Here is a 13,085-nt window from a genome sequence, read left to right as displayed (position 1 = left end):
ATAAATTGCAGTGAAGTCGAGGAAGCACCGAACTGAAAGGATAATGAAATATGTAAAGTGTTAGTAAAACCTTTTTAGGATACACTAACGTTTGCTGCACAGCACAAAGTCACGTATGTATTATAGTTAAACAAGAATCATATGCTAGATAAATGCTAGATAAATTGTTTAGATCGGTTTAGATTACCCATAAATAAATAAATATTGCCCTCTATCGGCCTGTTTGGACGTTTGCAACGTCATTCGAAAGCGACTGTCAATTCATACGGGCACTTGTCGGGTTTTTAAACCTTTTTTAAATGTGTGGTGGTTTGATGTGACCCTCACATTTAACTGTAAAATTGAGATTACAGACTTCATGTTAACGTTATTAGTGGGATTGAACAAACAAAAGAATTATCCACGAATGTATTTTTATGATCCACGAATGTTTCCCAGTGGATTTCAAATTGGCATTATTCAGATATTTTTATTATATTTTAATATATATTTTATATGTATTTTATATGATTATAAATCTTTTTTGTTTACAGATATATAGTATCAAAACATAGACATAAACAAATACTAGGGGGAGTTTACAAAAAGATATGAAAGAAGTTGCAAAGTTTTCAGTGCCATTTTTTTCAAAGAAAATCAAATCAACATAAAGTTCCATTTCTTTTTTAAAGGAAATAAATCAGGGGTTTCTTCCAGAAAATTTAACAAAAGGATCAAATTAGTCATATAAATACAATTGCTAGTATGGTCAATTATTTGATGATTATCCAAAACACCAAAAAGTATATGTTTCCATAAAGGAAACAAGATCTCTATCTACATTCTTAAAAATAAAATCATCAAAACAATTCTCAAACGGGCAGTGCCAGTATAAAAGAACCACAGTTTCTAAGCAATTATTACAAAAAGTGCAATTAGTATCTATATATTTTTTTTCAATTTCATAATTATTCAGATATTTTACTCTACAAACGCTGAATTAGCCTGTCACCATCAGTTACTTTTCTCCGCGTGGGTGGGGGTGGACCAATCACCGACATTTGTGAATTTTGGGTCAACTGTGATTATTGTGGTAGAGGATAATTTGTATGTCTGTCTCAAATCTATGTAATAAAAATGATACTTTCTATCTATAAATGTGTAGTTTGAACTGTGAATCAAAAGCCGTCGTGAAATTTGAATGAGGTAATCCAGTATCTGTTCTGCCACGGCGAGATTGCGTAAACGCACTGACGTCAGCAGGGTTATCATGGAGGAGTACGCCCGTGAACCATGGTAAAGCACACGTTTTTTACTTCCACTTGACTAGTCCGAAATTTAGGTCGTGACAGTGAACCTGTCTTATTTAAGCGCTTTACATTTTTGCTAGTAACACTGTCTCTGAGTGTCTGTCAATCTTTCGAAGTGTTACACAAAGGTTGACACATTGTAAAAACATTACACTGAGCGCAGGGTAAACATCGTATCAAGCGAGATCTCATCTAGCACAAAACGAATTCAAACTCTTCCCTTCATTGACATGCTTAAAAAAGATAACATGAAATAGTTTTGCAATAAGAATGTTTTATATGCATGCACCACTAATGAGCACACTAAAAAAAAACAACGCGGTAAAATATTTTGTAGAGTCTTAAAATATTTGTAATTTAGGCATTAAAAAATATTTAACGTATAATATTGTTGTACCTTTATATATATGATGCTGTATATTGACACATTGTGTGTTGAATGTTATGTTTAATTTTTTATTTGCATTAACATCAATTTATTGTCTTTCATTCAAGTCCATGGAGGATTGTTGATGACTGTGGGGGTGCTTTTACCATGGGGGCTATTGGAGGGGGAGTGTTCCAGACTGTTAAGGGATTTCGGAATGCTCCTGTGGTAAGCTTTACTGACTTCAGGAAACTGTTGGTCTCACTTGTTTTAAATATATTAACTTATACAGCATTATATTTACACATGCTTTGTCCTTTAGGGTGTACGACACAGGCTTAGAGGGAGTGCAAATGCAGTAAGAGTCAGAGCACCACAAATAGGAGGTTGATTATTTTAATTATTTTTTATTATTGTGTCTATGGTCCATTTGCCACAAAGTTATATAAGTATATATAAATCACACACACAATTTCTTCTTTTAGAAGAAAAATCTAATCTATAAAATGAAAGCTATAAAAATCACACACGCACAGAAACACATTCTCTTCTTTTCGAAGATAAATAAAAGCTATAAAATAAAATCAAACACACACACACACACACACACACACACATTTTCTTCTTTAAGTAGAAAAATAAAAGCCAGAAAAACACACACACAAATATATGGGTCAATGACGTGTTTTGTGTCCAAATTCATTATTTTCCTAAAAATAATTTGAATAAATACATGTCATATATCAAATGGATCTACAATATGTCCTTTATAAGAAACCCTTTTCATTTTATTGAAATTCAATAGATTTTTTGAGTTTTGGTGTTTGAAAGACCAAAAATGTCAGGTGGTGCGACCGTCCGAACATACAAACAGAGAACAAAACTGAGAAATAAATGTTAATTTTCTCAATAAAATTCTTAATAAAATATTTTGGCATGATTTTATGTTAAATTTCTTATATATGAGGGGAAAAATACTCAGTGCTAAATACATTAAATGTATATTATTTTAAATTAATATATGGTCGCACCACCTGACATTTTCTTATTTGTCATTGACCCATATATATATATATACACACACACACACACACATATTATGAGAATTCACATTATGAGAATTAAAATTCTTACCTAGATTTACTTCTCTTTTAGGTAGTTTTGCTGTGTGGGGTGGATTATTTTCCACCATAGATTGTGGTCTGGTGCGTTTACGGGGTAAAGAAGACCCTTGGAACTCCATCACCAGTGGAGCCATGACTGGAGCTATACTGGCTGCACGCAGTAAATTTAGTTTTTAAGATGGATCTTGTGACAAATATGTATGACATTATCAATAGATTTTACCATAAACTAACAGTGCTACAAAGTAGGATTCAGAGAACTACCCACTGGAAAATAATAACCTGACAGTATTCTGTATACAAACAGGCAACATCTTTAGTCTTGGTTGTGCTCCTCTGTTTTCAGACCTATATAATTTATTCAGTGATAGAAAATATTCAGAATTTTGAATTTACCACAATGTCTCTAAATCACGAGCGTGCTGATTATTATTTTGTGGCTGTTTCAGGTGGTCCATTGGCAATGGTGGGCTCTGCAATGATGGGGGGAATTCTTCTGGCTCTTATTGAGGGCTTTGGGATACTCCTTACTAGATACACAGCACAGCAGTTTCAGAACCGTAAGTTTCACAGCTCAGGAAAGATCTGTTCTGTGTGGATGAGCTGACTTGGTTAAAAATATATTTTATTGTGATTCCGAAGTAGTAATACGACCTTCTGCATCTTTGTTCCTTCTATAGCGAGTCCCTTTGTGGAGGACCCGAGTCAGCTTCCGCCCAAAGAAGGTGGTCGAGAAACCCATGGTTTTGGACAATATTAGTAAAACAATTTTGTAGTGACGACTTTGATATATTATATTATAGGCTCGGCTTTGAAAAATTTAAGGTCTGTTTAGAAGTCTTGCACAGTTTACAGCACTCTTCAAAGTTGGGAAGAACTGATCTGAATTATCCTGTATAAGAGACCGCTCAGGGGCAAATAGAAGGTAATTTGTAGTATTAATAAATTGAAATGTGCACTTTGGTATCCCTCCAGTAATTTTTTTTTGTTTATACTAGTTTTTCAACATTGTTTTGAAAGGAAGAAAAGCAAAAATTGAGCAATAATTTAAACGAGCAATGCATGGCTGTGCTATATTTTTCTATGTATTTCTGATTTTTTAATACAGTAAGTATGTCATTTTTGACATAAAAATGGGATCTTTTACAAGCGTTAAATTGTGACTTTTTACTTGTGTGATACCTCAAACATCACCTTCAGTAATTTCCTGAAATGTACATAAACTAATGTATTTCTTTATATCCTTATATCATTATTATTGACCATGCCCAGTAAAAAGAGACACTTTTGAAATAGACATGGAATAATTGTTTGTCTACCGAATTCATTTTACTTTTTGTACTGATCGGTCTCCTACACACTCTTTGTTACAATCATTGTGCATTTTGAGAACGTTTGTTGAAAGCACTACAGTGAAAAGAAAGACAGTTTTGTTAATGTATTTCGTGCTTGATGGGGTTTAATAAAACTATAATGTATGTTTTTATTACTCTAAAATGAACTGTAGTGAAACCAAAAATATAGCAATTTTAAAACGGACAGTGCTGTCATTTATGTGTTTCCCGTGCGAAATCACAGCCCAATGCATGCTGTGAAATGTAGTCCCTAAACAGCGTAAAAATGGTGGACATGCAGCCTCCGCCTTTTAGAACCTTGGACGATTTTCTCTTGTGTTCCGCCCGGTTTTCCGTGCCTGATGTCCGTAACTTAGAGCGGTGGAACAACCGTATCATAAACAACTTGCTGTATTACCAGTCAAACTATTTTGTTTCGGCTGTGGCTTTTCTTGTTATAATCGGGTGAGTAAACATCATTGACGTGTTCCTTCATTTCAATCCCATTCACTGTTGGGTATGTCCAGCCTTAACCAATACGGCAACAGTGAGTATTGTTATGATTTGCGTTAAGCAAACAAAATAAATGACTTAAAAATGTTATAATGTCACTAAAGTTAAAACTAAGTTAGGCCAGTGCATTACAGGCGCGAGAAAGATGTCTGTTTCAGTTTCAAGTATGCTACTGTAGGTAGTTACAATCATTATTTGAGAGGGGGTTTTAACACTAGGTGGCATGGCATCTCACGCACAGAAGCCATTGTCACATGCCATTAAGTTTAGTGTCACGTCCGGTGTCACGTCAGGTTCCTAGTGGCATATGTCTATTTAGGGGCTTTGGCATGTGCCACCATTTAGTGACACGTCCGGTTTCTAATGGTTATGGTGGACTATAGATAATCGCGAAAAGGACGCATGTGGTGGCACCTCCGGGAGTGACTGCAGCATAATTATGACATTAATGTGACAAAATATAATTTTTGTTTTGTTGTTGTGATTGCTTGGTTTATTAAGTGATCGACTTGGTTACGTGAAGCGCAATAAAATAAATTATTGATAAATGGTACATCGGGACGGTCGCTTGGTACATTGCCGTTTACACTATACCCTAACGGTCGCTTGGTACAATGTAGGGATGTGCACATCGATACTGCAGTATCGATGTAGCGATAATCAAAAGATGCTTTTTAGGTATCGATATTTTCAGAAAAGTATCGATTATCTGGTTAATTACATTAATTGTATTAAGATTTTTGTTAGTTAAACAATGTTTTTTTTCTTCAAAAAACAGTGTATTACAGTACAAACAAAACGTTAAAGCCTAACAAAAATGGCCTGTTTAAAAATAAGACGGCAGTGAAAAAAATCATTTTTTTGTTTATTTTATTAAGATTTTTGTTATTTAATCAATATTTTTGTAAGAAGGTTGTTAAGACATTGTATTTATTTGTTTAAATTACTTTTTTAGTAAATTTGTTATTAATAGCTAGCACAAGTATGTAATTTCTATTTAATTGTAAGTATATTTTTATTAAAATATATATATATATGTATATATATATATATCTATATAAATTAACTCCATCATCAGTATCGATATCGGTATCGATACAATTTCAAGGAAAAGTATCGGTATCGTATCGCATCAAAATCCCGTTTACCCATCCCGTTTACCATAAACCTAACACATTGTGTCCGACATTTGCATACGAATTTTACGCACGTAAAAAAATAAATACGACCTCGCGTTGTGTCAATCACATTTACACACTGCCTCCGATATTTTCGTCCGTCATAAAATAGTTTGGACTGGGTTCGATTTTCTGATTTTTTCACATTCGTTGCAGGCATTTTGAGAGGCATTTGAACAATTCAGAGACACCGTACAAACGAGTGCCAAATATTTAGAAACGCATGCGAAAATTTCGGAATGAATTTGCAAAGACCGTTAACCTTAACGACCTTAAGACAATGAAATGTGCTGATGGCTTCTGCTTGTAAAGTGCAATGCCACACTGTGTTAATACCCCAACTGCATTATTTGCGAAATATAGTGACTTTCTAGTTCCTTTACCTTACTTATAACATAACTGTTCTTTACAACATAATTGTTCTTTCATCACTCTGTTTGATACCATAGGTATTTCCAGCCATTCCAGCTGATTCTTGGAGCAACTGTTGTGGTTCTTCTCTTTTTGGTGTTTGTCTGGACTGCGGAAAACAAGGCTGTAGTCCGAAGATTCAGGAGAAATCATCCGTCAATCTGCCTGTCTGCGATCCTGGGCTCCAGCTACCTACTTCTGTCCGTCCTAGGAGGGGTGGCGGTGTTTCTTTTTGGCATCGCCTTCCCCATATTACGTTAGTATTCCTATTTGTCTGGTCTTTTGTGTTAGTAACTTGAGTTTAATTAACTTGTTATGAAATGAAATTCAGCCCTCTATATGACAGTATTATTGTGCTGTACTGTCTAAGCCCCATTTTCCCTTTCTCCCTTCAGTGATTCTTATTCATGCTTCAGTAAGACTCAGAAGTCTTAAAAATAAACTGGAGAACAAGCTGGAGAGTATAGGACTGAAGAGGACTCCCATGGGCCTGTTGCTGGAAGCTCTTGGACAGGAACAAGAAGCTGGATCATAGCTTTGCTTACTCTTGCCTGGACCCTTCTTGTGTATCTTGAAAAAATAGACATGAATTTTTACATGTTGTTGTGTTCAAATCTTTCAGATACGCAAGATGGGTCAGATATGATGATGACTTGATGCATGATAAGAACTGACTTGAGTAGTGAAGCAAAGTGTTCATACTTTATTGTGAGTTGAACATGAATGAAGAAAGGATAAAATGTCTCAAACATTTGTCTTAAATTATAAGGTGTCTTAAACAAAATATAGAAAAGTATGCCTAGTGACAACACTTGATATTAAGAACTGTGTGTGAAGGAAATATATCTAAAGACACGATCAGAAGATAGGTTTGCAGGAATGGAAAGATTTACATTTTATGGCCATTTAGTTTTTTTACAATTAGTGTTTTTGTTTTGTTAGCACATTACATGACCAAACAGAACTGTAATTACTTGTCTGAAGATGTATCATATTTTGCTTTTAGCAAAGTTATGCCTTGTGTCATTTTACTCACAAAAGTGACCATAGCAACCCTTTTGAGAAAATATCTAGAATATTTATTCCTCCGTAGGCCTTAACTGATATTGCCAAATCTCTGATTTCCTTAGACAGAGGAGATGCAAGATATAATCTAAAATGTAGGCAGTCATTATCTTAAAATATGTAACCATATGTGGTGCATTTTTTATGTTACGCTACAGCATTTGAATTGAATGACGTTCAATTCAACTTTTTCATTCCTTTATAGTCTGTTGCCAAACAAGATAATGAATTCCTTAAAGTAATTTAAACTTTACATGCATTTATCTATTCATACAAAGTTCTTTATAAATATATTATATATTATGTCCTGTCTTACCTTATGTCTGCCTAATTTTTGACTTTATTTAAATCATTTTCAACTTATGCACGTCATATTTAATGTTTAGCATCAACTGCCTTGTATTTTCGCGAACTTCTCATCATTGTAGTAATTGTAATAAATATACGTTCAGAAACTGCAAGATTGTTTTTGCCTTCTGACGCACGGGGGCGCTGTTGTATCCACATCAATTTTTTCAGCCAAATATTTACGTTCCCCAAAAATAACCAAATGCAAACGTTAGGGGAGCGTTCTGTGTTTGCTGATTCATGTGAAATTCTCGAACTGAACAAATATGGTAAAACATGTCTATGATACAACAATGAAAATGTTTGTTTTACTCTGTAGGCCTAAAGTCTGGATACGTATGATCTACTTAAAAAATATGATCTACTTAAAAAATACACTTTAAATCAAATACATCTGGTTAACACACTTTGTGGCATCTAAAATTTTTGTGGTGTCTCCACCTGCAGGGTTTCATCACGGTCATCCCCGTTAACCGGCTCTAATGAGCTAATCTTGAATTCACGGCTTACTACACTGAACACCTACGGGCAGACGAGGAAAGGATAGGTGTACACATTTGTTTTTTATTAAGTGTTAACTATCCAAATATTCAAGAATGTCTTGCTCAAGTAAACCGGACAATGCACTGCTCTTTGCATCAGTCTTTTATTAGGTTTTGTGTTTTTTTAATTTATTTTCAATGCCTCGTGCTCTTAAGCTCTTCCACCTGCTCAATGCTAAGCGCGACACAGTTCAGTCCGACTGCTTATCAATAGATATGCGATGATTTTAACGGGTTCATGCCAGGACATAAATAGTATTCACATATTATTTCATGTGAATTTCTGGGAATAAGCAAACTATAGTTGATACGCCGTGGAAATGGACGCTCCAACCAAAGGTGAGTTGGACCTTCACATCACATTGCTTTGTTGCCGGGTTTTATCAGTTTTCCAGAATAATCTATATTAAAATTTTCATTCTCCTATTCAACTGATTAAAAATTAGTTGAGATATCATTATTTTTTATTAACAACCCTGAAAAAAACAATAGAACCATGCCCAAAACAAAATAAAAATGCAAATGGAGTGGTTATAATTGAAATTGTATTGGTTTTAAAGTAAACTATAATGCTGTCTATTGGTATGTGGTGGATGCCCAAAACACACTACAAAAATAATTTTGTATTGTTTTTAATAAAAAAAAAGCTATTGGGTTGTAATGGTATTCTAATTGAAACCTTTAGAAATTATGTGATGATGTGGATTGGATTTCTTTGTTTTTTCAGCTGGGCAGGAAGGGTGTTGTTTACTCTTACCTTTATAAAACTAAGTTTTGGGCCTTACTCCAGTAGTATTAAATAGTGTTGTGTTGGTTCCAGATGACATCCCACCAACAGAACCCAACACATTAACTTTATAAATCAACAGAGATTGTAGTTTCCAATAAAATAAATATAATTACCATATAACCAATTAATTTGTTATTATGTCTGGGATGAATCATCCAGTATTAATAGAACATTTCGTATGTATGTAACAATCCATCTGTGTATTACCAAAAGTAATTGCAACTGTTTTATAGTTTATTACAGACTGTAATGTGAATTCACATTGCATATGATCACATTCATCCTACTGAAAGTAAAATGTTAAACATTTTATTTTAGATGGAGGCTTGGCCGGGTCTGACCCTTTCAAGACAGACACACTCAACTCAACGGGTTCCGCGGGGCAAAAAAGAGCCGGTGGAGCCAAGAAACATACGCAAGCTAACAAATCTGCTCTGCGTGCTCCCAGGGCCCTATGCTGCCTCACGCTCAGTAACCCAATACGCATGGCTGCACTGGCTCTGGTGGAGTGGAAATATCCTTAATATACCTTAAGTGTTGTGTGAGGTTGTGTGCATTGTTTCACTTGTATTTTATGGACAATTTGTTCCTTGACCTTACCCCTTCAAGCCCTTTGATATTTTCATTTTGCTGGCCATCTTTGCAAATTGTGTCGCCCTTGGTGTGTCCAAACCATTTCCTGAAGATGATTCAAATGCCACCAACCACAATCTGGTGAGTTTATGGTCCAATATCTTCAATAACGGATTTCCTCACACAATGGATCAAACAACATACTGTAATATTATAAGGTTGTCATTCATAGTTTCCACCCATACACATCCAGCTTTACATTTAGGTGTATTTAGTTTGTTAAATTCAGGAGTCAATCTACTCTAATCATCAACAAATATATTCATCAACAGTCCCTATGTACTATATATATATTAGCAAAGTGCAAATGGCAATACAAATGCAGTCAAAAAAGTAATGCTGTCATATGGATTTATCGTGATTATTCTATTCTAAAACAAACGGTTGTGTTTACGTCCATGTGTGTATGTCAATGAATTCCAATCTCTCGTAAACAGGGCATGCATGCACGCTTATTCACAATTACATGTTTACATTTACATTTATGCACTCTTTTATCCAAAGCGATTTACATCGCAATATCCTATACATTTATACTTAGGGATATGCAATCCCCTGGGATTGAACCCGTTGTTAACGCAAGGCTCACACTGAGCTAAAGGAAAGCTAGCGTATCCCCCCCTATGAATTATAGCTAAACAAATTACGTAGGCTATCTAGAAATACTGCAATCCCCTGGAATTTTTTATCTGGTTTGAACCCATTTGATTGAATGAATGCATAAGATTCTAATAGGCTATGTGATTACAAAAAAACAACAATTCATTTGTGTCACCTGCGCGTTATTCCGGAGATGCGTTGGTTGCTTGTGATTGGACGACTGTGTTAAAAAGGAGAGTGACAAGCTCTGCGTTTTACTCAAAGTTAAAAAGTAAAAAATGATTAAAGACAGTGTAAAATAACTTGTGAAGCATCATTATGATACGGTTTGTCTATACAGAACGTTACGTGCGGTTTTATGCACTATTTACACGTGATTTTGAGAAGGTGTACAATATTTTCATACCAACTAACATTTTGAAAATACGAACATTTTCATGAATCCGAAAATTTACGTCAAAATGAATAATGAAATTTACGTCATAGGATGAATAAATATAAGTATATATAACATATTTTATATATACATACATATATATATATATATATATATATATATTAGTGGTGGGCCGTTAACGCAGTGAGACTCTTATCGCGCGATAAAAAAATTGTCGCCGTTAATCTATTCTCAAAGTTGGGTTGGGAGCTGGGTCTATACTACGCAAGCTATGATGACTTTCACCTTGATATTTTAGCGCAGATGTATACCAGCTTAACTGCACTGTACGGGGCGAGAACGAGATTTTTCAACTAGCGTGATTCGCGTCATTCGCGGAAGCAGAAGCCGCCTCATCATCTCATAACCAGGGCTTCATTCGCGCCTCATCATCTCATAACCAGGGCTTCATTCGCGCGATTCGCGCAGCAAGTAGGTCTATTGGCTCTTTGCATTAACACATAAATCACTCGCGCTTGACGCGCCATTCGCGTTTGGTCTGAACACAACATAACGTTACTGTGAAATTACCGCATCAAACGTGACGTGCTAACATGGATGCAGCTATGAAGCCGCCGGGTTTGCTTCAGGGAATATTAATTTTTAAGAAGCTTCCCAATAGAAACATCGACAAGACTAAGGTTGTTTGCACCTTGTGCATTGCGGAATTGGTTTAAAAAAAAACACTTTCTCTCAACAGGTAGTGGTCTAGCTTTAGTTGAAACCAGTAACTTTGTATTGAGATCTAATGTATTATGGCTCCTGTATGACATATCGCTTGTTGCTCCCTCACTCTTTGTAAGTCGCTTTGGATAAAAGCGTCTGCTAAATGACTAAATGTAAATGTACTGTAGGAGCTCTTCCAGTCTCAAGTACCACCTAAACGCAAATCATCCCTTAGCTAATGCGGAAGTAAACACGAGTACATCTTATTGAACATAACTTATTTTTCATCACCAATTATCATAGTAGAACAGCTTTCTCAAGCAGTTTGAGATGCATTTTGGAAACAGGAGATGAGCCCCTGGTCTAATGCACCACCTGGCTTGAGAAACCTGTTCTCAAAGACTTACTTTTAGTCATTATTTGGGTAGCACACATATTCTGAATGCCTTCGGCAGAATTTAAATGAGCCATTTTAATCTAGATTAATCTAGATTAATTCCAAGATTAATCTAGATTAATCTAGATTAAAAAAATTAATCTATGCCCACCACTAATATATATATATATATATATATATATATATATATACACTTGCAATACACAAATTATATAAACACAAACATTTATTTTGAAATTCATATTAATCGATTCGACAGCATCTGAACTAACTGAGATTTAAGCAATTTTTACATTTGATTACTTTTCAGCATTTTTTAATTCAGCTGTCAATTTAGAGAACATCACAATCAAAACGTCTTATTGGTGTGATTTTTTTAATCTAAACATACACAGAAAAGATAAATTAAAGCCCAAATCATTTCCACAGATAGCAATGTTAAAAGATTAGTGCCAATGTATGGACTTGGAAAAAGACAATAAATTGACCTTTACCAAAACATTATTCTAACAAATTTAACAAATTAATCATATTTTTGTCTATTTAGATTATGAAAGCCGGGTATACCTTCCATGAATAAACTAGTTTTTCCCCTTCACTGTCTGTGATTGTAGAGGATATTCGCAACATTACTAAAACTGTTTAAAGGTTTATGCTGAAGACCCTTTTGTAAAAGGGTGTTTATTAAAAGTACTAAACAATAATAACTAAACAATGCTATATGATTCATGCGGTGTATAAAGTGTTACAAATGACTTTTCGTCAGTGCTTGAATTGAATCAAGTTTTATGGGGGTCCACACTTATTTTTGGTGGAGTGGGGGTAAGTCTCGCAATATACAATTCATACAAAATACACAATATATTTGATCATAATATGCATAACGATATACTATTTATTTAAAAAAGGCTTACATAAAAGAACAGGCTTCTTTTACTGTATTTTGGATCAAATCAATGCAGGCTTGGTGAACTGAAATGACTTTTGAACAGTAGTGTATGTCCAACAGAGTTTTTCATTATTAAACAATGTAGTATTTACTATTTTCTGTAAAAACAATAATAATAGTAATACTGTTTGTTCTAAAAGTCTTGTTTAAATGCAAGAAACTAGGTTATTAGATATTAAAAATATAAATTGTGACAAGACCGGCTGTCAGTCGTTGTGTTAGTGTTGTGCGGATTTTTCAACTATATCAGTGAAGTTAACATAGTTACGTCCATTTAGGTGGCGGAAAGGGACTGTTATGAGTGAGTCTGTTAGTCAGCAGACTATTCAACCATTTCAGTCCTAAAGTCTGCATTTATTCAGGAACTAACTATGACTATTCATATGTCAATCATAGCTATTTCAAGAGTGAATCCCGCATTTACATGCCGATGTAATTCCCCA

At 34.7% G+C, this 13,085-nt stretch overlaps 3 protein-coding genes across 4 annotated transcripts in view; all 3 read left to right on the top strand.

Moving 5' to 3' along the window:
• Positions 1-17: 17 nt before the first annotated feature.
• On the top strand, positions 18-4,319 carry timm17b (translocase of inner mitochondrial membrane 17 homolog B (yeast)). 2 transcript variants are annotated; one of them, XM_056730026.1, is made up of 6 exons: positions 18-113; positions 1,785-1,884; positions 1,979-2,042; positions 2,812-2,940; positions 3,230-3,340; positions 3,461-4,319. In XM_056730026.1, the coding sequence occupies exons 2-6, from the start codon at positions 1,825-1,827 to the stop codon at positions 3,538-3,540; spliced, it is 444 nt and encodes a 147-aa protein (XP_056586004.1). In that variant the 5' UTR covers positions 18-113; positions 1,785-1,824; the 3' UTR covers positions 3,541-4,319. The 2 variants fall into 2 exon arrangements, with proteins under 2 accessions (XP_056586004.1, XP_056586003.1); XM_056730025.1 differs by lacking the exon at positions 18-113 and adding an exon at positions 1,079-1,275.
• An 81-nt stretch (positions 4,320-4,400) lies between these two features.
• Positions 4,401-7,742, top strand: praf2 (PRA1 domain family, member 2). The gene is made up of 3 exons (XM_056730024.1): positions 4,401-4,579; positions 6,255-6,472; positions 6,612-7,742. Exons 1-3 carry the CDS (start codon positions 4,401-4,403, stop codon positions 6,749-6,751), a joined length of 537 nt encoding a protein of 178 aa, XP_056586002.1. The 3' UTR covers positions 6,752-7,742.
• A 429-nt stretch (positions 7,743-8,171) lies between these two features.
• cacna1fa (calcium channel, voltage-dependent, L type, alpha 1F subunit a) overlaps positions 8,172-13,085 on the top strand; it is a 29,632-nt gene continuing 24,718 nt past the window's right edge. Inside the window, 3 exon segments of the mRNA XM_056730015.1 lie at positions 8,172-8,510; positions 9,280-9,497; positions 9,571-9,675. Coding sequence (XP_056585993.1) covers positions 8,492-8,510; positions 9,280-9,497; positions 9,571-9,675 — 342 coding nt within the window. The 5' untranslated portion in view covers positions 8,172-8,491.

This window comes from Triplophysa dalaica, chromosome 18 (assembly GCF_015846415.1).
Source record: "Triplophysa dalaica isolate WHDGS20190420 chromosome 18, ASM1584641v1, whole genome shotgun sequence".
NCBI lineage: Eukaryota > Metazoa > Chordata > Actinopteri > Cypriniformes > Nemacheilidae > Triplophysa > Triplophysa dalaica.
Note: the sequence above shows the minus strand (reverse complement) of the source record. Positions and strands in the feature narration are given on the sequence as shown.